Source organism: Lygodium microphyllum, chromosome 4 (assembly GCF_053477565.2).
Source record: "Lygodium microphyllum isolate KBCC chromosome 4, Lygodium_microphyllum_v1.1.10, whole genome shotgun sequence".
Classification (NCBI taxonomy): Eukaryota; Viridiplantae; Streptophyta; class Polypodiopsida; order Schizaeales; family Lygodiaceae; genus Lygodium; species Lygodium microphyllum.
In genome coordinates, this window is record NC_141138.1 from 180,580,229 (window position 1) to 180,606,766 (window position 26,538).

Sequence of the window (26,538 nt, forward strand, 5' to 3'; positions counted from 1 at the left end):
ATGTGTGGCAATCGTTCTTGTCAAGATCGAGCAAAGGATGTGATTGGTGACTTCAAGTTGCCCATTGGCTCTGGGGTAGTAAGGAGTGGACTTGTGATGGCAAATCTTATACAACTTTGTTAGCTCCTCCATGATTTTTTTAAGGAACACTACAAGGAAACACAGGAATAGCGATGGCAGGTAGTGACATAGGAACAACGACATCACTATTTGCGTTGCTATTAGCATTACAAATGCGATGCTAATGGCGATGAAAATAGCGACGCCCCATAGAGAAAAAAAAGCGGGCCGAAACCCGAGCGTGTTTCATTTCGTACATTCGTAAAACATTTCGAGAGGGAGAGCGAGAGAGAGAGAGTGACCATTTTTCATAGAGGGTGAGAGAGGGAGAGGAAGAAGGCTTGCCGCCGCCACCGCCGTTCACGAAGGAGAGGAGGAGCCGCCGTCGCGAAGAGGAGCTGCCAAACCCTCCTGCAAATCTTTACGGTGAGTCCATTCTCTCTCTCTTTTACTTGTTTAGGGTTTAATTTGTGTATATTGAGAGAGGGAGAGGAAATGAGAGAAAAAGAGGGGGAGAGGGAGAGGGAGGGGGAGGAAATGAGAGAGGGAGAGGGAGGGAGAGAAAGAGAAAGAGAGGGAGAGGGAGAGGGAGAGAGAGTGCATTCTCTCTCTCTTTTACTTTTTTTTATATAATTTGTGTATATATATTGAGAGAGGGAGAGGAAATGAGAGACAAAGAGAGGGAGAGGGAGGAAATGGGATAGGGAGGGGGAGGGAGGGGGAGAGAGAGAAAGAGAGGGAGAGGGAGAGGGAGAGGGAGGGAATGAGAGAGGGAGAGGAGGGAGAGAGAGAGAGAAAGAGAGGGAGAGGAAGAGGGAGGAAATGGAAGAGAGAGGGGGATGAAATGAGAGAATGAGGGAGGGAGAGTGTATTCTCTCTCTTTTTTATTTTTTTTGTATAATTTGTGTATATTGAGAGAGGGAGAGGAAATGAGAGAGGAGAGGGAGAGGGAGGAAATGAGAGAGGGAGAGGGAGGGAGAGAGAGAGAGAAAGAGAGGAAGGAAATGGGAGAGGGAGGGGGAGGAAATGAGAGAGGGAGAGGGAGGGAGAGAGAGAGGGGAGGAGGGAGAGGGAGGGAGTGGAAACGAGAGAGGGAGAGAGAGGAAATGAGAGAGAGAGGGAGAGGGGGAGGGAGAGGGAGGGAGAGGAAATGAGAGAGGGAGAGGAGAGAGAAAAATGAGAGAGAGAGAGAGAGGAGAGAGAAAAAGAGAGAGAAATTATTAAACCTAATGGGGAAAGAGAGAAAGAGAGGGTCAGGGTGAGGGAGGGAGAGGAAATGAGAGAGGGATAGGAGAGAGAAAAAATGAGAGAGAGAGAGGAGAGAAAAAGAGAAAAAAATCATTAAATCTAATAGAGAACGAGAGAAAGAGAGGGTCAAGGTTAGGGAGGGAGAGGAAATGAGAGAGGGAGAGAAAGAGAGAAAGGAAAATGAGAGAGGGAGAGGAGAGAGAAAAAGAAATGAGAGAGAGAGAGGAGAGAGAAAAAGAGAAAAATCATTAAACCTAATAGGGAAAGAGAGAAAGAGAGGGTCAGGGTGAGGGAGGGAGAGGAAATGAGAGATGGAGAGAAAGAGAGAAAGGGAAATGAGAGAGGGAGAGGAGAGAAAAAAATGAGAGAGAGAGGAGAGAGAAAAAGAGACAAAAATCATTAAACCTAGTAAAGAAAGAGAGAAAGAGAGGGTCAGGGTGAGGGAGGGAGAGGAAATGAGAGGGGGAGAGAAAGAGAGAAAGGGAAATGAGAGATGAAGAGGAGAGAGAAAAAGAAATATGAGATAGAGAGGAGAGAGAAAAAGAGAGAAAAATCATTAAACCTAATAGGGAAAGAGAGAAAGAGAGGGTTAGGTTGAGGGAGGGAGAGGAAATGAGAGAGGGAGAGAAAGAGAGAAAAGTAAATAGGACCTTACAATAAGCTCATCCTAGGCTCATAGGGGTTAGGCTGATCCTCAACAAACCTAAGGGATATATGGCTAGAGAGCCCTAGCACACTTGTGCCTCCTAGCATAATGTTCTTCTTGCAAAGAGACCTCTCATACATGGGGCTTGTCCTAGCCTCCACCACGCAAATATACAACAAAGGCAATCAGCCCATCAGCATGAAAAACATTAATTTTTAATAACGTAATCCCAAAAATAACTTTGGATATTCCATAAAAGTCAATCTCTTCTTAAAAAGACAAATATAGAAAACTAAAACAGCATCATTCATATATATGCTTCGCAAAACTAAAACAACATTACCACAATATCTCTTAGGAAACTCATCTTCAACTATCAATTTTAATTAATAAATTTAATATAAAATCACTTGCAAGGAAGGGCACTCTTTTATCATTAACCCTCTTTCTTCCTTAGAATAGTCTTAGGAACAAATTTATGCTCTAACAAGTATATATTTGAGCATAATAACTATTTTAAGGTTTATTCAATGGTAGTAGTAGTATATATGTAACCATCAAGCTAGAGATCATGCTTTGGTATCTGTGGAGATCCCAATCTCATGCCCTCATAGAGATCGTAGTGTGCAATAGTGTGGAGAGAAGATGGGTGAGTTGTAAATGGTAAAGGATAATTCTATTCATGATGGAGAGAAGATGAGGTGAATCGCCAATCCTATTCTTAGTGAGTGCAACCTACCCATAGTCATGGTGGTCGTGGTCGTGGTCGTGGTCGTGGTCGTGGTCGTGGTCGTGGTCATAGTCATGGTCGTGGTCGTAGTCGTAGTCATGGTCGTGGTTATGGTTATGGTCATGGTCATGGTCATAGTTGTGGTCGTGGTTATCGTAGTCATGGTCATGGTCGGTCGTGGTCATGGTCATGGTCGTAGTCGTGGTCGTGGTCGTCGTAGTCATGGTCATGGTCGTGGGTCGTGGTTGTGGTCATCGTAGTCATAGTCATGGTTGTGGTCTTGGACGTGGCCGTGGCCGTGGTCGTAGTCGTAGTCGTAGTCATCATCGTGGTCATGGTCATGGTCATGGTCATGGTCGTGGTCGTGGTTGTGGTCGTAGTCATCGTCGTGGTCATGGTCATCGTCGTGGTTGTGGTTGTGGTCGTGGTCATGGTCCTGGTTGTAGTCGTAACGTAGAAAAAGAGAGAGAGATGGAAGGAGAGGATAACAATTTAAGAAAGAAAAAAAAAAGAGAGAGATGGAAGGAGAGGATAAAAATTTAAGAAAAAAAAGAATGATAACAAAAACAAATTGTTTATTGTAACGTAGACAAAATGGAAAACGATGAAGGTCCTATTGTTCAAGATCGCGAGGGGTATCTTAATCAACATGTCCCATGTCCTTGCTCTCAATGCAAGCTGGCAATTAGATGAAAACGTCAATTGTCTATAGAACACGTATGACGATTTGGCGAGTTTCAATCTGAGATCATTGATCAGGCGATTGCGAATTTTCAGTAAACGGTAAGAAAAGTTAATATCAATCATGCATTGTACTCGCAAGCTAATTGAATACCATATAGAATAAGATTGGATCTCGCTGGCAAATTTTCTATCCAGAGAGGTGATGTCTCGTCCCAAGGAGGAGTGCACCCTTTGCGGCCAATAAGAAGAGTTCGTGGATGTGCGATGGATGGACTGCATGAGCCAATCCACCACTTGCAAGGCCAATCTATATCGTCAATGCCAGAGAAGACAGGCAACCTTCCAGACCTACCTACAATATTGGAGCCTGAGATAGAGGCAATGATCGATGCATTGATTCCCATGGATGTCAAGACTTCTGATCCACTTAGAGAGGAAGCATCCATACCATTATATGATGGGTTTCGAGTATCTCGTCTGAAGACACTGCTTGCACTCTTAAGTTTGCAAGCAAAATACGGGTGGAGCGATACGAGTGTGACAGAGTTATTCAGGTACCTTGTACATACGCTTCATTGATTTTTTTTTCGGCACTATTATTAAAAACATTTGTGCTTTTTCAAGGTGTTTATGATTTTTTTCAGGTTATTGAAATATCATATATTACCACATGCAATTACCATGCTTGAGTCTCATGATGATGCATGATATGTTTTACGAAAGCTTGGCATGGACTACAACAACATCCATGCATGTATCAACGATTGCATACTGTTTCGAGGAGAATATGAGACTATGGAGACATGTCCAAAGTGTGGTGCTCACAGGTATTGATAGGACTTGCAAGGGCAAACCATCCCTCAAAAAGTTCTCAGACACTTTTCGCTTATCCCCCGCATAAACCACATGTTTCATATGTCTGGCATGGCGAGCTTGACAACGTGGCATGCGCAGAATAGGTCCACGGATGGAGTTCAACGAATATCAGCAGATTTACGTGCATGGAGCCACATTGACTCTACCTTCCCAAGCTTTGCCCGAGAGCCAAGGAATCTTCGGCTCGGTCTTGCACAATGGATGGTGTGAACCCATTCAGTCTGCGCTCAACTTCTTACAGTGTGTGGCCTATAGTCCTTGTCAACTACAATATCCCTCCATGGATTTCTACGAAGAAAGGACATCTCATCCTTAGCTTACTCATCCCCAGCTGCTACAAAGTCAAAAATATGGACGTGTATCTTCCTCCATTAGTCGATGAGCTTAAGATTTTGTGGGAGGTGGGGGTCATCATGCAAGATATGAGCATGCGCGATAGTCAGCGGGGTCAGCTAATATTCGAGCCATTGTCATGTGGACGATGCATGACTTTCTGGGATTCAGAGAGTGCTCAAGTGAATAGGCCTCTGTGCTCAAGTCTATCCGCACTCCGATGGGTATGATGCGTTCTCTCAGGTCTACATTTTCTAAAGACAACCAATTATCAGGGCTAAAATCTCATGACTGGCATAAGATATGTCAGGTTTGTACTACGAATGGATTGTAATTGGCGTGCACATTTTTCTATTTGGAGTGTAGTCATTATTCATAATGCTTTCTCATTTGTGGCAGTTTGTACTACCGATCACGATCGCAGGATGTCTTACTCCAGAAACATGCGGGGCCATTTACAGGTTATCAAATTTGGTGTAATGGATCTCACAGAAGGAGATTAAGACGTCCTTTATTGAATTCGTGAGGCGGGGAGGTATGGAGACAGTGTGTCTCTTTGAGAAATACCTGCTCACCAGCATGCTCACGATACAAATCCACCTTCTTGTGCATCTTGTAGATGAAGTGGAGATTGCTAGACCTGTCCATACGCGATGGATGTTCTTCTTGGAGTGCTTCATGAAAACCCCGAAAGGCTTTGTGTGACAAAGAGCTCGGCCAGAAGGTAGCATGGCTGAAGGTTGGTTGGTGTCTGAGGCGCTAGTGCATGTTTCACAATGGCTACCAATGATGGATCCAGATAACGAAATGCTATGGTCGTTGAAGGACAATGATAGACTGATTGGAGATGTGGTGGTTGGAAATGGGATAGAAAAAAGAATGGATGCCTCAATGGAGGAGAAGGTGAATCGCTTTTGTATGTTGCACCATGCCTCTATGGAGACGTGACTCGCCAAGTACTAGATCGCTAGGCAAGATCGAGAGGAAGCGTGAAATGAATTCTGACGTAGTACATATCATTGACTGATTCGATATCCCGAGGACATGGAGGAGATGCCGCGGTTCATGTCAACACGATGGTTGCATGGAGATTTGACCGTAGCGTCTCGCGAAGGGACAGAGGTCTCAATGGAAGAGTGGGAATTCTTGAGGGGATGTAGTCCAAAGGTGATGAGGTGTTTAGGATTTTCCGTATCTAAATTTTATATGTGACATCTAATTTGAGTGTTTTAATATAGAGTACAAAATATATAGTGCAGCGTGGTCACACGGACGGCATTTTTGCGTGGAGCGTATCGACAAAATGCACTCCACAATGGACTGTGGTATCATGGCAAGATTCGAGCAAGAGAGCCGGCGACGAGCAACGGATGCAAATACGGTTGTGGATAAGATGGAGTATTTTGGAAACTTGCAAAGTATTGTTATGGTGGATTACCGTAGCTTCTCCATGATACTATTCGATGTACAGTGGTTCAAAGTGATACTTGGAGGAGCTGGAGTAACAGTTCGATGAGGTCCATCTGGATTTCTCGAAATAGATTCCGAAAAAAAATGGACGGATTTGTGCGCAACACCTTTGTGTTGCTGGCCCATTGTGAATAGGTGCATGGACTCATTTGTTTGTTGATTGTATTATGACATGGTACATGTCACAATGGTTTAAACTCTCTTGTACATGTTTGTGAATAGGTAATCTTCTATCCAAACCCCTGACAACCTTGATGGTGGTATGTTATACCTTCAACTCCCCGAAGTGCGAGAGTATATGATCAAAGCGATGTTCCGAGCATAGATGAAGACAATATGCAAATAGAGGGGTCAATATTGCAAGGGGTGGAGGCCACCGAAAGCTTGGAGCCAGCATCGGCTAACAATGATGGAAATACAGGGATCCAAGAATTCTTTGAGAACGAGGTGAACTCATCCTTTTGTGGTGACATGTCTATCGACCTTCCAGTATATGCAGAGTTGTGTCAGGAGATTGACATGGGACCATACGATTCTTCATACTTGGAGCATCCACTCACTCAATTCATTGACTAATCACTTATAAGGATACATAAGATATGTATTTTAAGTGAGATCTTTTTTTTAGGATTTATATTACCGTGCTTTGTAAGATTTAAATTGATTATTCTAACATCTTTTTTTTTTGTACAGGTGACATTTTCAAGATGAGTCGAGGGATGAGCGATGAGGAGTTACAGGATATCTTCACACACATGTCTCCAGACCAGATCACGAGATTCAGAGATATAGCAGACCATAAGCTGTCTCGGTCTTTGTTAAGGCACTCTGCTAGATCTACTTCAACGCGATCGAATGCTTTAGCTTCGAGTAGACGAGCTCGACGCTCCAAACTTGGACCAGAGGGAGGGAGTGCTTCAGGGTCAAGGGGATGCTATAGAGATACGGATGCAATGAGCCCACGGTCAACATGGGATACAGGTGCGACTCCTCGCTCTTGTGGCAGTTCCAGGGAGCGTGGCTCAAGCTCAGGTGGATGTTGTGGAGGCACGGATGCGGTGTCTTCGTCTCGTCATTCAGCTGGAGTTGCATCACCTCCAGGATTTGTCATACCTGTGGGGATGTCTACTCTAGTTACTCTGGCTTTTGCTTAGCCGTTAGCATGTGGCACCCCTATGGGTGCCACTCCGAGAGATATTACCCTGGTCGGTACACCGGATGCACAAGGGTCTCATGGATATTCCCAGAAGTATGGACACAGATAAGAGAGGACCCATCTTAGGCAGACCTCAGGGGGATATGCATATCTAGTCGATGATAGGTCAGGAGCCATTATCATGAATGATGAGGGGAGGAGGGTGATGGCTCGCATGAGAGAGTTGTGCCAATAAGTTTTTCGACACAACGTCTTAGATCATTGGAAGAACATACTGGAGAGAAGTAAGGACTACATAGTAATATCCTTGCATGACGAGTTTCCGGTTCCAGCCTCAGTAGATAGATTTTCTACAGACTGGATGATGGATTGCATGCGTGCATATATGTCCCATGGGCGATCCGACACACGCAAGAAAATCAAGAGTGGGGCTGCAAAGCTCGAGTGGTTAGATACAAACGATTGGCACCGACTAAGGGAGGAGGCTATAGATTCTCCAGGATGTTGGAGTCAGCGCGAGGCGACGAGGGCACGACTCGAGGTCGGAGTGGTCCATCATCTTGGGAGTGGCGGCTACAGGACATATTTGGAGGACTTTGTAAGTTTTTCTTTTGTTTTGCTTGTTTATTTTTTTGCAATATCCTTTGTACTGACAATCATCTTTCTAACAGTTAGCATTTTGTTTTCTTTGCAGCACTCCATTACAAATCGCGATCCGATCGGCCTTGAGACTCGATATGCAGAGAGGCACGGTCTCACTTCATTGATCGACCGATTGTATAGACGTGGCAGCCCTGTAAGTCACTCATCTTTCTTATCCGTAGTTACCATGTTTAATTAGAATGCATTATTGTATGGTGGACTGATGTGTTCTTGTTTCTTTTTTTTGCAGAGTCCGTTCGATGCCCCTTTGTGGTGGGACAAGCTTTCGGAGGGCGAGGATATGTAGCTCGCCCTTGGATGCTTAGAGCTCACACACCTTTATTTTTTGGTCGCCTGATCTATGTAGACATTTTCTATGTATCACTGATATCTTGTCATGATTGTACCAATTGCTTATTATGCGATCATGTATTTATTTCATGTATCAGTGTTATGATTTCAGTATACTTTGTTTTTGTTTGCAAGCGCATTGTACACAGTGCAGAAACTATTTTGTATGGCTCTAATAAAGCACACAATGCTATCCACAAATTTTTTTTTTCCTGTTACCATCGCTATTAGCGTTGCAAATTTTATTGCTCGCGTCATTATTGGCGTCATTATTTGCGTCTTAAACCATCGCTATCAGCATCAGTATTGGCATCAGTATATTGACGCCGATATGCGACGTTGATATCGATGCCAATACCGACGTTGATAGCAATGTTGATACCGACTATTCTATGGCATCGCCAATAACGACGCTTTTTGCGACGACGAGGAAAAATTTTGTTATTTGCATTTTTGTCACTTTTAACATCGGTATAAGGCCTATATCTTGTAGTGGAAATGAGTACTTCTGTCACTTACGAGCTCGAGGGGACTGCCAAAATGGGTGGTAATATTTTTGCACATGAACACAGCTACACTGTTACCATCATCCCGTTTCAAGGCTTTAGCTTCATACCACTTTGTGACATAATTCGTACATATTAAGATGTATCTGTTCTGCTTTTGTCTGGTGGGTGGATCAATGGGACCCACAAAATCAGTCCCCCACTTCTCGAATGGCTTTAGGGAAAGAATAGGTTGCAGTGGCATGGCAATTGTTTTGGTGGGTTTTCCCATTTGCTGACAAGCATCACATCTTTTACAGTAGTCATGTGCATCCTTGTGGAGGGTCAGGCACCAATATCCTGCTAATAGAGCCTTTCTGGCTGTTGCTTCTCTTGCAAAGTGTCCACCACATGGTTCGTCATGACATTCTTTCAATACTATGCCGATTTCATCCCTTGCAATACATCTTTGCAGCACTTCATCTTTGCCTCTCTTGTACAGTGCACCGCCTAGCAAGGTGTAGGGGGCTGATTCTAACAAAAGCTTCTTCTTCTCACGGCTTGAGATGCCAGGAGGATACTGTTGATTTTCCAGAAGGTTGGCTATGTCTGCATACCAGGGAGTAACTATTTCAACTAGAAACAAGGAAGCATCAGGAAGGTCTGGATCATCGTGTTCCTCTTCTGCAGTTTGAGGGATCCATGATAGATGATTGACTAGGACATGGGAATAGCCAGGCTTAGTGACCACTTCAAAATCAAACTCCTGAAATAGGAGCAACCATCTCATCAGTCATCCTTTAACATATGCTTTGTTCATAAGGAAGGACAAGGCTTCATGATCCACGTAGAACTTGAAATGCATTGACAATAGATAGTGTCTAAACTTCTCTATGCAAGCACCATTGCTAAGCACTCAACCTCTGTCCACTGTGTAGTTATGTTCCCTATCAGTGACCTTTCAACTTGCATAATATATTGGTTGATCTAATTTAGAGGGGGCCTTTTGACATAGGACAACACCTAGCCCTTCAACTGATGCATCTGTGTGCACATGAAACTCCTTCGTCCAATCAGGAGGCTGCAAGATACATGCTTGGATAATGCACTGTTTTAGGGTATTAAAGGCTCCTTCACAGTCATCAATCCAAAGAAAATCCTCATCTTTCCTTAGGAGCTTGTGCAGAGGGGCTAGCTTGGTTGCAAAATGTGCAATAAATCTTCTGTAGTAGTCCACATGGCCAATAAATCCTCTCAATTTCTTGAGGTTTATTGGTGTTGTCAAGGTGGCAATCTTCTCAATCTTCGTCAGGTCTATTGCAATCCCTTGTGCAGAGAAAATATGGCCCAAAAGAACTCCTGATGAGATGCCAAAGACACATTTGTCAGGGTTGAGAGAAATCCCATACTCTCAGCATCTGTCAAAACATTGCTCTAGGTGTCCCCAGTACTCATGGATTAAGCTATAGACATAGAAGTCATCAAGATACACCTCAATGAAATCATGCAAATGATTCTGGAAAGCAGCCATCATTACTCGTTGGAAGATGGCATGAGCATTACAGAGCCCAAATGGCATCACTCTATAGGCATAGGTCCCCCATTCTTTGGTGAAGGTTGTTTTGGGTTGGACCTCCTCTGCAATTTGGACTTGGTTATATCCACTGAATCCATCCAAGAGGGAATAGAGCTCATGGCCTACCACTGTGTCCAACAGTTGGTTTGTAAAAGGGATAGGGAAATGATCATTCTTCGTCTTCGAGTTCAGTTTTCAAAAGTCTACACATATTCGAAGTTTTCTGTTCTTCTTGGGTACAATCACAATGGGCGAAACCCATTCACTGTTAGCCATGGGATAAATGAACTTGACTTCAAGAAGTTTCAATAATTCAGCCTTCACTAGAGTAGAATAATTAGGATTCATACGCCCTTATCTTTGCCTTATAGGTTTGGCATCAGGCTCTAGGTCAATGTGATGTTGGCATACTGTGGGATCAATCTCCTTTAGATCTTTATATGACCAAGCAAACACGTCTAAGTTCTCTTTGAGTAGGTCTCGCAGGACCACTAATTCTTCTTCTGGAAGATTGAGGCCCACTTTTAAGTGACGTTCAATACCGTCAGTATCCAAGAACATTACTCGTCTTTCACCTTCCACTTCACGGATAAATGTCCCACGAATTGCTTCTGGATAGAGGTCTGACTCTTTCAAGGGAGTAGTGTCATCGTCTGATGTTCCACTAGAACCAATGTCCTCCTTCTGAACAGATGACTCATTTGTCTGTTGGATTTCTGGAAGGGTATCAGTGCTTTGTTTGCTTTTGTGTGAGTGGTGATTTCTTTTGGACTTAGGGATTCATCTTCAGAGGATGCGTCTAGGAATGTCACATAGCACGGACCTTTTAGAAGCCAGGGCTTTGAAAGCTTTGGCTTCTGTTGGCAGGGGACATCATCATTATCTTTTCTCTAGACTGAATGGTCAGGGCGAGAGGAGCCATTGGTGAACTTAATTTTTATGCCTTTGATCCATTACTAATGTAGATTCTGCATACTTTGTGGTCCATTGGTCAACCCAAATGGAACCATGGTCATTCCATCCAAGACCCTGATATCTTCGGCCTCTAAGGTCTTTGTAGGGCCATCAACAAGATCATCTGCTATCGAAGGAAATTCTTCTTCTGTACTTTCATATCCTGCTTCATTTTCTTCCTCATCATTTTCATCCTCTTCCTATGGAGGTTCTGTCTTTGTGCTTCTGTAGAGGCTCTATAAAAGAAGAATAGATCCTCTGCCTCTGTGTCTATTTCTGCTTCTGCTTCTGTCTCCGGCTCCGTCCCTGCTACTATCTCTACGATTGCCATGTAACAGGGAGAATAGTACATCCATGCTTCTATTTCACTATCAGAGGTGATTTCAGAAGTCGATTCTATTTGAGGCAAGAGGTATTCTCCCATGGACAAGGACTTTTCTTCCCTTGATAGTTGGCTTATAGTGCCCACTGTTAGGGACTGTGCCTCTATTTTCTTGGGAAAGATCTGTTTAACAACATCTTTGTCTCCTGATGTACCATCTGTTACTTCATTGGAGGAGTCAATTATGACTTCGATGGATGTGGATCCATTGCCTTTTTGTGATCCATACAACTTCAACGCCACTTTGTTGGATCCTCTGCCTAGGGTTAGGGTTCCTTTGAACCAGTCCCCATCCTAGCTCTTGCTTCAAAAAGCCAAGATCTTCCCAATAGCAGAGGGTATGAGGTCCTATAAGAACTTGGTTTCACCACCAAATATGTCAGCCAATAGTCTCTTCCTGCAATGGTTGTTTTTACATATGGGAGGATGCCCAATGGTTTAATTCTGCTTTGTCTGCCAATCTGATAAGCCACTGTGTAGGTTGAATTCCTTGCAACCCTAAGGTTATCATTGTCACATCCATCATTATGTTTACTGATGAGCCTCCATCAATCAATGCATCTGAAATAAAGCATCCTTCTATCCATAAACTAATCTTTGGGGTTCCAGGATCTAGGAAGGTGTTAGCCACATCTACTTCCTTTAAGGATCTGGGGCCTTATTGGTCTTGGTCGCTATTGAAGGAGCTATCCTTAGTCCACGTCTTCTTGTCAAGATGCTTTTGAATTTCTTTCGAGAGCTGGGTCGGAATGTTAAGTTTAGTTTAAAAGTGTCTAGGTCTTTTACCAAGTCATATTCTTTGATAGGATCTAGGGGCTTCTTTAACTTGCTAGGAAATGGGGCTACACCCATTTTCATCTTTCCTTTTTCTTCTAGCAATGGCAATATTGGCATTTCTTGTGTTTTTGGATGTGCTTCTATATCGTCCATCTCCTAGACCTCTGGCCTTGTTTCTAGGATGGTCTCTGTGACTCTCTATGGCACTACAGTGCTATGTACTGCACTATTCTGTCTTGTACTTCTCTGTCCCTCTGTTGGCAGGTTGAACTTCACAGTCTTATCAGGAGAATTATTTTTGTTCTAAACAACTGGTTCCTTCTTCTTGGCATGCGTGATAGTAGCAACTTCCAACTCTACCAAATTGGAGGCAGGCTCTTGTGCCTTCTATTGGCTATCAGTGGCATTGGACTTGATAGGGGATGGACTTGGACAGTCCTTTGCAGTGTGGCCTTCTCCTTTGCATTGGCTACATAAGGGCTTGTAAACCACAGATCGTCTAGGGTTTGGACAATTCGGGGAGATATGACCCTTTTCTCCATACCTATAACATTCCACTTCTAATCTCTAACCACCGTCAGCAGACTGTCGTCCTCTGTAACTTTGAGAGGGAAATCTCCTTGGACCGAAATTAGGACCAAACTCCCTAGGCTTTGGTCCAATATCCTATGTTGTCATTTTGGATTCTAGCAAGTTGAATCTTGCATTTTCATCTTTCTATCTTCGTTCGTGCATCTCTTTCAAAGAGAAAATATCCTATCTATGGTTCTCCCTCAAATAGTAGGAATAGAAGGCTCCAGGAATGGTTGGTTTTTGGGTACATTCAGTGGCTAAATGTCCTATTTGATGACACTTTTCGCACCATGTATTAGAACGCATCACATCTCTTCCAGCTCCCACAAGAGTGGATATATTGTCGATATTCACCTTTCAACGTCTGTAGCTGCTCTGTAAACACATCCATAAGCTCTTTCTTGATACTTGCAATTGAGTTGGAGAAGTAGTCCTTCAGATTTTCACCTCCTGAAGTACTTGTAGTAGGATTTTGTGAAGCTTCTGTAATTATTGCATACACTGGTTGGGTCAATCGAGTGGGTCCTCTGTTCTGGTTCTGATTCAGAGCTCCTATTGAGACTTGGAGTTTTTGATTCCAATTGGTAGGGTTCTACTGTTGTTGAGTCGTCATTGAAGGAATTGTTTAATGCCACTGTTGTTGTGGTTGAACCATCATTTGAGGCACTATCATATGTGGCGATCATAGTGGATTAGGTGCATTATATTGCGGCATTGTTTGCATCTAGGGATAGGGGTAGGGAACTGTCCCTAGGATTGCATTTGGTGGATATACCATTCCTAGCATGGGAGGAGGTAAGACTCCTCTTCTTGGAGTCATTGACAACCTTGCTTCAACTTCGTCATACAATCTTGTACCTTCCACTGCAGCTTGTAGATTGACTGGTCTTCTCAATTCCACAAACTTGTGAACTTCTGGTTGTAGGCCTCTAAGGAACACTCCTTTCTAAATGCCTTCATCCAAATGATGGTTAGTCCATCTCTTTAAGATGGATTCCATTCGTGAGACATAAGCTTCTACTCTTTCTCCAGAGGACTGAATTCATGAACTCCTCTTGCATTTGCTCTTCAAAACCTTCATGCCTGAATTTAGTGAGGAAGGCCAACTTCAAGTTGTCCCATGTGCCAAAAGTTCCTGCTGCTTGTCTCTCATACCATTGAAATGTCGTGCCTTTGAAAGTGCAGGGAATATCGCTAACCAATGCTCAGGGGTTCTGGCTTTGTTAGCCACACATGCCACACATGCTACCATAAATTCTGCTATATGAAGATCAGGGTCTTCATTGTACTCTCCCTTAAAAATTGGCAATGGGACTACATTTTCTGGCCTGTCATCGATATTTTCAGGATGAATCTGACTAGGAAGAAGGGGATCTTGAGTCACCATGGGGACTTCTATAAAGAGTGCTTTTAGGGCATCAAAGGAGGCTTCTCGTTCTTCGCCTTGATTCTTGGCTTCTCTCTGCTCACATACCTCTGGACTCGTTCTAACGTTTCCATCTTGATTGTGTCATTCATCAGGGGGTTGGCTCCAACCAATTGCTCTGTACTCGACAGAATAGAATCAGAGAGGGCTTCAATCTTTGGGGGATTCTCTAGCCAACATCTCTTCTACTTCCTTCTTTTCAACATCTCTAAATTTGGCTTTCAAACCACTACAGAGGGGGAGATATTCCGTTTTGAAAGTATCAAAACTCATTCTTCTTAGGATCGTTGTTGTGCCATCATTATAATAATGCCAACTTTTGAGGGTTTCAACAGTGTATGTTGTGAAAAACACTCTGTCTACCAACTTCCAGTGGGTTGTTAATTGGACAAATAGAAGATTGTTAGTGCACCAAGCATCCCACGTATCTTACTGTTGAGCATCCACGAACAAACTCTTTTTCTTCTTGTTTTCGTGAACCTCCACACAGACCACGACTTCTGAAGCTTCTTCACGATCTTACACTTAATGATGTCTTGAAACTTCTCAATGAATACCAAATCTTCATGGATAATCATTCTCTTTGCTTCTGCTCTTTATTTTTTTTTTAAACAATTTGCTACCAAGATGCACATCTCTGTTGCTTCAACAGGAAGAGGAAATAGTCCACCACATAGAGCTTGCATCATGATGGTAATATTTTTTCGCCATTGTGGGATAAACTTATTGTGGAAAGTGGCTTTGGCAATAAGAATCTCCAACTCTTCCATGGAAGAAGGAACTTTGCAAACATCCATTGAATTCTCCTCTCCTTGGCAAAACCATTTCCTTCATTTTCAGCCTCTTTTGATGCTTGTTGCTGGCAAGTTTCCTTGGCTGCGCTCCAAAAACATGGAGCCCCAAGAGAAAAACCAAGGAAAAGGGGATTCTACTGCAAGAAAGTCTATCTTGTAATATCAATAATCTTTTATTTCATTCTTTCGATGACTAAAACAAAGAAAACAACAATTCTTCACGTAGCATCATAGTAGATATCTCCCACGGATTTGATAAAATCAACCATAATCTTCAACATCTTCATAGAATCCATGAATAGAACAAAGAATATAAAAGATAATACCATTTTTTAATGGAAATCAGTCACATAGTATTCATCTTCAATGTCTTCATAGTTTTCTTTCTCAATCTCTCATAGAAAGATACACCGTTTTGATAGAATTGGCTATCTCTGGCTCTCTCTCTCAATAGTACATCATCTCCTCACTAGAATACTCAATAATGACTCTCAATAATCCTTCTTAGGTCATGGATACACCTTCCAAGAGGTATGTCTTGTCGAAGAGGCACCAGAGCCACTACAATGTCTCTTCATATCTCACTACTGTCTTTGTCACTCATAGTGACCCATCCACCAAGCAATGCTCCAATACACTTTGTAGAGGAGCCATTAGAGGATGAAAAGTATGTGAACCACTATCTCTCCTATGATGAGGAGGATAATCCTATATTGAAGGATTTTAGAGACAAGTGCCACTTATGGCTTTAGGTAGGGGAATAGATAGAGGTCAAGGAGGGGACCCACTAACCAAGAGCGACTAACATGTTGGACTTGTGGACATCCTATAATGTGCCGACCCCTCAAATTGCAGGACACGTCTTAGCAGCCAATCAAGAGATCAATCTAGAAGACACCGCCCGACACTCAAAGGAATGACATGGGGTTTGCCAGCTAGGGTCTCTCGAGTCTGCCCTGCCACGGAACTTATCCGGCCGTTCCCACTAGGATCGACCTGAATTCCAGGTTCCTAGCAGTCGAGTCTTCCTAATAGCCTTCTAGCGTCAGTCTACAACCGCTCCACTTTACGTAGATACAACTAGACCCAAGCAGACTCATACCGCACTTGGTTCAAAGAGAATGGAAAATGAGAGGGATGCATCGCTCCACCTCTCTTCCCGTAGGGCATAGTCCCATTCTGGTCCCCTAAAACGGTATGAATCAAGATTCTAACCAACATTGTCTAAGGCCATTGCCCGTCCTTCCCTAACATTACTCGTTAACATTTCCTTTTGAGGAAAGCTCTCCGCTAACCAACACCACCGTTCTGTAGGATAGACCCATTGATCACATCCACCACGCTTCCCTCGGGGGTTGTTTTAGTTATCTAATTACCTACCACATTATGTTTGACACATAAAAACAACTTCCTTAATTAACCATGTTAATCAGAGGTTCCTTTATGTAATTTAGGGCATTGACATGAAAACAAGATCAAATACTTCCTTAACTTATCTTCAGATTAATATTTGTCTCCTACCCATACAGGAGAATTAAGTGTTCCTTTCTGCCTCCGCAGAAAAATCCTTCCATCTCCTCGCAATAAAACCCAAAGGTTTATCCTCCCAAGATGCTGCCTTGTAACTAGTATCAAGGCCTCGAGATCCCATCTCGAGTCACGTAGAACACTTGTGTAGGGCCTAGAGGCATTGGGATTTATAGCCAAAGCTCCCACTGACACCCAAGCATCCTCCTACTCCAAGTAATTTCCACGAAGAGACCTCTCGCGGCGGGTTCGGTCCACATTTCTCGTGTGAATTCATAACTCCCTTGGTTAGGGTTTGGTAGCTCGCGGGGGGTAGCTAGCACCATCCTCCCTTAATTATTCCTTTAGGGAATCAATCATAGCTGAAGCACCCAACTTACAAACAATTACTAAGGAAAACATCCCTTTCATTTCCAATTAAAAAAATATCATTTTCTACATCAAGCAATCACTTTGCTTATAAACCACTTGTCCTTAGTAGGATCTCCTTTTACCAAGGCAACCAGCCAAATTCACTTAGAAATATTCTTTTCAAGACAACCAAGTATAAGCCTTGATAAACATTCCATTGGAGTGAGGTCACTATCCTAGCTTAAACTAGGAGGGTGTCCACTTCCAGTAATCCAAGACAAGATCATTAAGAACAATTCACAGCACGTGTGTTTAATCACTCAACTTCTTTTGAATCTCTCTTTCCCCTGGATTTTATTCTAGGGTTCCAAGTTGTGAATCCTTGATTCTTTGCATGTCTTTTAACATACTTGGTAATCTTCAAATCAGAATATATTGCAAGACTTTGTCATACATTCTTTCCATCCTCTCTTAGTGCAATGCTATGCAGAATTTTCTAATCAAACTTATCTCGTATGCACACGGTGCGTTTAATATATTAGTACAGTCTAATTAATCTTTAACTCTCTTCATATCTGGCAATGAGTACTTGTTCCTAAAGTGCAGGGTCTTGAGTATATAAAAGTTTAAACTCAATTCACTTATTACCTCTATGCCCTAACATAGGTAAAAGATAATCATATAAAGGATTTTTTAAAAAAATCTTTCCTTATATGCAATCCATGAAAGTCTAAGAACCTGTTAGTATTCTAAATGCAAATTTACCCTAATATTTCATGCGGTCTCCAAACATAAACATTGGCTATCATAGGATAAGACAACCTATTTGTGGTATGCAAGATCAAGACCTATCTTCTGCGTGGAATGCAAGATAGATGTCAACTCCTCTATGCTTCTGTGCAGTTGCATCCTATGAATGGAAGCTAACATTTCATGTATTTATTTTAATCACGGAAGTAAACCATGGACTATAGTTGACAAATCATGCACTAAATTAAGTGAACGTCTATCATTTTATGTGACATATTATGAAAACCTTATCATTTCATGTGGCAGAATGAAATCAATAGTTCTTCCCTAGGCCAAGAAGAACCTGGTTCCGCAAGACTGGGTCTAGAGTTGTGTTAATTCCTGCGTTGGCTATACCCAGTGCTCCATTAATGGCCACAATTCCAACGGCTCCAACTGCACCATGAATTCCATCTGTACTTGTCCCTTGAGCAATTTGGGTAGCACCCGCGGTCTTCACTCCTTCTTTGTGCTTGGGGGCCATGGTAAGTAGCTAGCCAAAAACTCTCACTCTTCTTCCCTTCTCTTCCTTCTCTTCTCCTCCTCTTCTCTCTCTTCTCTCCCACCCTTCTTATTCTCCTCCTCTCCTCCTTCTCTCACTCTTCTTCCCTTCTCTTCCTTCTCTTCTCCTCCTCTTCTCTCTCTTCTCTCTCACCCTTCTCCTTCTCTCACTCTTTTTCCCTTCTCTTCCTTCTGTTCTCCTCCTCTTCTCTCTCTTCTCTCTCACCCTTCTTCTTCTCCTCCTCTCCTTCTCTACCCCTTAATTCTCTTCTCTTTCCCTTAATTCTCTTCTCTTCCCCTTAGTTCGCTTCTTTCTCCTCCTTCACGCGGATCATGGGGGGGCAACACTGTTATCGCTAGCAGGGGGGTTCGTTGTAGTTGACGATAAAAGAGGAGGGGGAGCTTTCTGCTGCGCCCGTTGGAGGGGGGGCCTGATCTGCCGTAGAGCAGTAGGAAGGGGGGGGAATCGTTTCGCAACGACAAGGGGCAGGGGCACTACTACCTAGTCAGAGGAGGCCCGCGGCCTGCAATGAAGGAGGGGAGGAAGAGGTTTATAGGTGGAGGGGGGAGGTGGTACGGTGGTGCCACTCGCCACGCAGGGGGAGAGGTAGAGATTAAAAAAAACTGTCAAAATTTTATTTATTTATTTTTAAGAAAAGGGTGGAAGGGTGAGTTCCTATGGGGGTGCGGGGACGTTACATCCTCTCCCCCTTAGAGGAATCGAGATGTCCTCATCTCGATGGGGAGACAAGCATTACTGGGCCTTGGAGCCTGTGGGTTAGGGCCCATTATGCTTCCGCTACACTACTCTGATTACTCAAATTCTTAATTTAAAATAACAATTTGTCACAACTCGTAGGGTTGAATAGGATTTACTCCAAGTACAAGACTTATTACCTCAAGAGGATCTTCTTAGGATATCTAGTCATCCTCAAAGGTTACAACAGGCTCCAAGCCTTCATCATCATATGGTTCATAATGTGCGTTAAAAGAAGAGTTTAGACGGCTTCATTTGACCACAGGTTCTTAATTCTCAGGGTCCAACTCAGGGCAATCTATTTGGATGTGTCCTAGTTCATTGCAGTGGAAACATTGACGGTTGGGACATATTTTACGGATGTGACCTATCTCACCGCACTTGTGGCACCTCTTGTCTTGATCCCGTGAGTCATCTACATCATAGTTGCCTAATTTAAGCTCTTGGACAAATGGCTTCACTTGGAATAATGCTTCTTGCAAATCCGTTGGGTGCATTAATTCCAATCGAGTATTTATGGGTGGATTCAACCCAGCATAGAACTTTGACACCGGTTGTGTCATGTCCATTTGTGGCACATACTTTAAGAGAGAGACAAATTTTGAATAGTATGCATCAAGGGATAGGCCAAGCTGCTTTAATTCATAGAATTCATTCATCTTTTGTGTGCGATAGGCAGGTGGTAGATACCTCCCTCGCACAACTTCCTTAAGCTTGTTCCAAGTGACTGTCCCCTCCCAGATCGCTTAGTCTCTCCACCACTGTTTCCACCAAAGTATCACTTCGCCTGTAAGTTTAAGCTTGGCGAGCATGGATTGGTTAGCAGGTGCAGTACTTGCTGCCTCAAAATAGTCCTCCATGGACTCAATCCGGATCTTGGCGTCCACTTGAACAATCCTTCCCTTGCCATCAAACTCGAGTGGCCTAATTTGCTTGAGAAGGAACTTCTTCTCTTGCATGTCAGCATTCGTAGGTGCAGAAGGTGCCTGCTAGTCAAGCCATACCACTTACCTTATTTAGGTTATGTCTATCTTCTGAACATTAATCAATCATGCATCATTAAGAAGTTTTGCTCTGATACCAACTGTAACGTGCCCGCCCCCCAAACTGCGGGACATGTCTTAGCAGCCCATGGAGAGATCAATCTAGAAGATGCCGCCCGACACTCCCAAGGAATGACACGGGGTTTGCCAACTAGGGTCTCTCGAGTGTGCCATGCAACGGAACTTATCCGGCCATTCCCACTAGGATCAACCTGAATTCCGGGTTCCTAGTAGTCGAGTCTTCCTAACAGCCTTCTAGCATCAGTCTACATCCGCTCCATTTTACGTAGATACAACTGGACCCAAGCAGACTCATACTACACTTGGTTTAAAGAGAATGGGAGACGAGAGGGATGCATCACCCCTCGACCTCTTTTCTCGTAGGGCATAGTCCCATTCCGGTCCCCTAAAATGGTATGAATCAAGATATTAACCAACATTGTCTAAGGCCATTTCCCGTCCTTCCCTAACATTACTCGTTAACATTTCCTTTTGAGGAGAGCTCTCGGCTAACCGAGACCACCCTTCCATAGGATTGACCCATTGGTCACATCCGCCACACTTCCCTTGGGGGTTGTTTTAGTTATCTAATTACCTATCACATTATGTTTGACACATAAAAATAACTTCCTTAATTAATCCTATTAATCAGAGGTTCCTTTACGTAATTTAGGGCATTGACACGAAAACAAGATAAAACACTTCCTTAACTTATCTTCAGATTAATGTTTGTCTCCTACCCATACAGGAGAATTCAGTGTTCCTTTCTGCCTTCGCAGAAAAATCCTTCGGTCTCCTGGCAATAAAACCCGAAGGTTTATCCTCCCAAGATTCCACCTTGTAACTAGTATCAAGGCCTCGAGATCCCATCTCGAGTCATGTAGAACACTTGTGTAGGGCCAGGAGGCATTCGGATTTACAGCAAGAGCACCAACTAGCACCCAAGCGTCCTCCTACTCCACTTAATTTCCACGGAGAGACCTCTCACCGTGGGTTAGGTTTACATTCGCAGCACGGATTCATAACCCGCTTGGTTAGGGTTTGGCAGCTCGCGAGGGATAGCTAGCGCCATTAATTATTCCTTTAGGGAATCAATCATAGCTGAAGCACCCAGCTTACAAGTAATTACTAAGGAAAACATCCCTTTCATTTCCAATCAAGAAAATTTTATTTTCTACATCAAGCAATCACTTTTCTTATAAACCACTTGTCCTTAGTAGGATCTCCTCTTACCAAGGCAACCAGCCAAATTCACTTAGAAATATTCTTTTCAAGACAACCAAGCATAAGACTTGATCAACATTCCATTTGGAGTGAGGTTACTATCCTAGCTTAAACTAGGAGGGTATCCACTTCCAGTAATCCAAGACAAGATCATTAAGAACAATTCACAGCAGGTGTGTTTAATCACTCAACTTCTTTTGAATTCTCTTTCCCCTGGGTTTTATTCGAGGGTTACAAGTTGTGAACCCTCAATTCTTCACACTTCTTTTAGCATACTTGGTAATCTTCAAAACACAATATATTGCAAGACTTTGTCATACATTCTTTCCATCCTCTCTTAGTGCGATGCTATGCAGAATTTTCTAATCAAACTTATCTCGCATGCACATGGTGTATTAAATATATTAGTATAGCCTAAATAATCTTTAACTCTCTTCATATCTGGTAATGAGTACTTGTTCCTAAAGTGCAGGGTCTTCAGTATATAAAAGTTTAAACTTAATTCAGTTATCACCTCTATGCCCTAACATAGGTAAAAGATAATCATATAATGGATTTTTTTAAAAAAATATTTCCTTGTATGCGATCCATGAAAGTTTAAGAACGTATTATTATTCTAAATGCAAATTTACCCTAATATTTCATGCGGTCTCCAAACATAAACATTGGCTATCATAGGATAAGACAACCTATTTGTGGTATGCAAGATCAAGACCTATCTTCTGCGTGGAATGCAAGATAGATGTCAACTCCTCTATGCTTCTGTGCAGTTGCATCCTATGAATGGAAGCTAACATTTCATGTATTTATTTTAATCACGGAAGTAAACCATGGACTATAGTTGACAAATCATGCACTAAATTAAGTGAACGTCTATCATTTTATGTGACATATTATGAAAACCTTATCATTTCATGTGGCAGAATGAAATCAATAGTTCTTCCCTAGGCCAAGAAGAACCTGGTTCCGCAAGACTGGGTCTAGAGTTGTGTTAATTCCTGCGTTGGCTATACCCAGTGCTCCATTAATGGCCACAATTCCAACGGCTCCAACTGCACCATGAATTCCATCTGTACTTGTCCCTTGAGCAATTTGGGTAGCACCCGCGGTCTTCACTCCTTCTTTGTGCTTGGGGGCCATGGTAAGTAGCTAGCCAAAAACTCTCACTCTTCTTCCCTTCTCTTCCTTCTCTTCTCCTCCTCTTCTCTCTCTTCTCTCACCCTTCTTCTCTCACTCTTCTTCCCTTCTCTTCCTTCTCTTCTCCTCCTCTTCTCTCTCATCCTTCTTCTTCTCCTCCTCTCCTTCTCTTCCCCTTATTTCTTTTCTCTTTCCCTTAATTCTCTTCTCTTCCCTTTAATTCTCTTCTTTCTCCTCCTTCATGCGGATCACTCTTATCGCCAGCAAGAGGGTTCGTTGTAGTTGATGATAAAAGGGGAGGGGGAGCTTTCTATTGCGCCCGTTGGAGGGGGGGCCTAATCTGCCGTAGAGCAGTAGGAGGGAGGAGAATCGTTTCGCAACGACAGGGGAGAGGCGCACTGCTACCTAGTTGGAGGAGGCCCACAGCCTGCAACACAGGAGGGGAGGGAGAGGTTTATAGGTGGAGGGGGGAGGTGGCATGGCGGTGCCACCCACCACCTGGGGGGCTGCATGCCCCCCCATTTTCCACATAACACACACATACTCTCTCTCTCTCTCTCTCCCCCCACCGAAAGGATTTGTGTGACAAAGAGCTCGGCCAGAAGGTAGCATGGCTGAAGGTTGGTTGGTGTCTGAGGCGCTAGTGCATATTTCACAATGGCTACCAATGATGGATCCAGATAACGAAATGCTATGGTCGTTGAAGGACAATGATAGACTAATTGGAGATGTGGTGGTTGGAAATGGGATAGAAAAAAGAATGGATGCCTCAATGGAGGAGAAGGTGAATCGCTTTTGTATGTTGCACCATGCCTCTATGGAGACGTGGCTCGCCAAGTACTAGATCGCTAGGCAAGATCGAGAGGAAGCGTGAAATGAATTCTGACGTAGTACATATCATTGACTGATTCGATATCCCGAGGACATGGAGGAGATGCCGCGGTTCATGTCAACACGATGGTTGCATGGAGATTTGACCGTAGCGTCTCGCGAAGGGACAGAGGTCTCAATGGAAGAGTGGGAATTCTTGAGGGGATGTAGTCCAAAGGTGATGAGGTGTTTAGGATTTGCCGTATCTAAATTTTATATGTGACATCTAATTTGAGTGTTTTAATATAGAGTACAAAATATATAGTGCAGCGTGGTCACACGGACGGCATTTTTGCGTGGAGCGTATTGACAAAATGCGCTCCACAATGGACTGTGGTATCATGGCAAGATTCGAGCAAGAGAGCCGGCGACAAGCAACGGATCCAAATACGGTTGTGGATAAGATGGAGTATTTTGGAAACTTGCAAAGTATTGTTATGGTGGATTACCGTAGCTTCTCCATGATACTATTCGATGTACAGTGGTTCAAAGTGATACTTGGAGGAGCTGGAGTAACAATTCGATGAGGTCCATCTGGATTTCTCGAAATAGATTCCGAAAAAAAATGGACGGATTTGCGCAACACCTTTGTGTTGCTGGCTCATTGTGAATAGGTGCATGGACTCATTTGTTTGTTGATTGTATTATGACATGGTACATGTCACAATGGTTTAAACTCTCTTGTACATGTTTGTGAATAGGTAATCTTCTATCCAAACCCCTGACAACCTTGATGGTGGTATGTTATACCTTCAACTCCCGGAAGTGCGAGAGTATATGATCAAAGCGATGTTCCGAGCATAGATGAAGACAATATGCAAATAGAGGGGTCAATATTGCAAGGGGTGGAGGCCACCGAAAGCTTGGAGCCAGCATCGGCTAACAATGATGGAAATAAAGGGGTCCAAGAATTCTTTGAGAACGAGGTGAACTCATCCTTTTGTGGTGACATGTCTATCGACCTTCCAGTATATGCAGAGTTGTGTCAGGAGATTGACATGGGACCATACGATTCTTCATACTTGGAGCATCCACTTACTCAATTCATTGACTAATCACTTATAAGGATACATAAGATATGTATTTTAAGTGAGATCTTTTTTTTAGGATTTATATTACCGTGCTTTGTATGATTTAAATTGATTATTCTAACATCTTTTTTTTTTGTACAGGTGACATTTTCAAGATGAGTCGAGGGATGAGCGATGAGGAGTTACAGGATATCTTCACACGCATGTCTCCAGACCAGATCACCAGATTCAGAGATATAGCAGACCATAAGCTGTCTCGGTCTTTGTCAAGGCGCTCTGCTAGATCTACTTCAACGCGATCGAATGCTTTAGCTTCGAGTAGACGAGCTCGACGCTCCAAACTTGGGCCAGAGGGAGGGAGTGCTTCAGGGTCAAGGGGATGCTATAGAGATACGGATGCAATGAGCCCACGGTCAACATGGGATACAGGTGTGACTCCTCGCTCTTGTGGCAGTTCCAGGGAGCGTGGCTCAAGCTCAGGTGGATGTTGTGGAGGCACGGATGAGGTGTCTCCGTCTCGTCATTCAGCTGGAGTTGCATCACCTCCAGGATTTGTCATACCTGTGGGGATGTCTACTCTAGTTACTCTGGCTTTTGCTTAGCCGTTAGCATGTGGCATCCCTATGGGTGCCACTCCGAGAGATATTACCCTGGTCGGTACACCGGATGCACAAGGGTCTCATGGATATTCCCAGAAGTATGGACACAGATAAGAGAGGACCCATCTTAGGCAGACCTCAGGGGGATATGCATATCTAGTCGATGATAGGTCAGGAGCCATTATCATGAATGATGAGGGGAGGAGGGTGATGGCTCGCATGAGAGAGTTGTGCCAATAAGTTTTTCGACACAACGTCTTAGATCATTGGAAGAACATACTGGAGGGAAGTAAGGACTACATAGTAATATCCTTGCATGACGAGTTTCCGGTTCCAGCCTCAGTAGATAGATTTTCTACAGACTGGATGATGGATTGCATGCATGCATATATGTCGCATGGACGATCCGACGCACGCAAGAAAATCAAGAGTGGGGCTGCAAAGCTCGAGTGGTTAGATACGAACGATTGGCACCGACTAAGGGAGGAGGCTATAGATTCTCCAGGACGTTGGAGTCAGCGCGAGGCGACGAGGGCACGACTCGAGGTCGGAGTGGTCCATCATCTTGGGAGTGGCGGCTACAGGACATATTTGGAGGACTTTGTAAGTTTTTCTTTTGTTTTGCTTGTTTATTTTTTTGCAATATCCTTTGTACTGACAATCATCTTTCTAACAGTTAGCATTTTGTTTTCTTTGCAGCACTCCATTACAAATCGCGATCCGATCGGCCTTGAGACTCGATATGCAGAGAGGCACGGTCTCACTTCATTGATCGACCGATTGTATAGACGCGGCAGCCCTGTAAGTCACTCATCTTTCTTATCCGTAGTTACCATGTTTAATTAGAATGCATTATTGTATGGTGGACTGATGTGTTCTTGTTTCTTTTTTTTGCAGAGTCCGTTCGATGCCCCTTTGTGGTGGGACGAGCTTTCGGAGGGCGAGGATATGTAGCTCGCCCTTGGATCCTTAGAGCTCACACACCTTTATTTTTTGGTCGCCTGATCTATGTAGACATTTTCTATGTATCACTGATATCTTGTCATGATTGTACCAATCGCTTATTATGCGATCATGTATTTATTTCATGTATCAGTGTTATGATTTCAGTATACTTTGTTTTTGTTTGCAAGCGCATTGTACACAGTGCAGAAACTATTTTGTATGGCTCTAATAAAGCACACAATGCTATCCACAAAATTTTTTTTTCCTGTTACCATCGCTATTAGCGTTGCAAATTTTATTGCTCGCGTCATTATTGGCGTCATTATTTGCGTCTTAAACCATCGCTATCAGCATCAATATTGGCATCAGTATATTGACGCCGATATGCGACGTTGATATCGATGCCAATACCGATGTTGATAGCAATGTTGATACCGACTATTCTATGGCATCGCCAATAACGACGCTTTTTGCGACGACGAGGAAAAATTTTGTTATTTGCATTTTTGTCACTTTTAACATCAGTATAAGGCCTATATCTTGTAGTGGAAATGAGTACTTCTGTCACTTACGAGCTCGAGGGGACTGCCAAAATGGGTGG

General features: G+C 43.3%; 1 protein-coding gene across 1 annotated transcript; it reads left to right on the forward strand.

The window, feature by feature from the left end:
* The first annotated feature begins 311 nt into the window (after window positions 1–311).
* On the forward strand, window positions 312–26,093 carry LOC148037972 (uncharacterized). Its single transcript, XM_087677378.1, has 4 exons — window positions 312–486; window positions 25,354–25,595; window positions 25,692–25,793; window positions 25,890–26,093. Exons 2-4 carry the CDS (start codon window positions 25,359–25,361, stop codon window positions 25,944–25,946), a joined length of 396 nt encoding a protein of 131 aa, XP_087533504.1. The 5' UTR covers window positions 312–486; window positions 25,354–25,358; the 3' UTR covers window positions 25,947–26,093.
* Window positions 26,094–26,538: the final 445 nt, after the last annotated feature.

Bases quoted from the DNA above. Each gene is read 5' to 3' on its own strand.
- LOC148037972 (XM_087677378.1), top strand. From the start codon at position 25,359: ATGATGGATTGCATGCATGCATATATGTCGCATGGACGATCCGACGCA. The intron at 25,596-25,691 runs GTAAGTTTTTCT...TTTTCTTTGCAG, and splicing joins GGACATATTTGGAGGACTTT to CACTCCATTACAAATCGCGA. The intron at 25,794-25,889 runs GTAAGTCACTCA...TTTTTTTTGCAG, and splicing joins TGTATAGACGCGGCAGCCCT to AGTCCGTTCGATGCCCCTTT.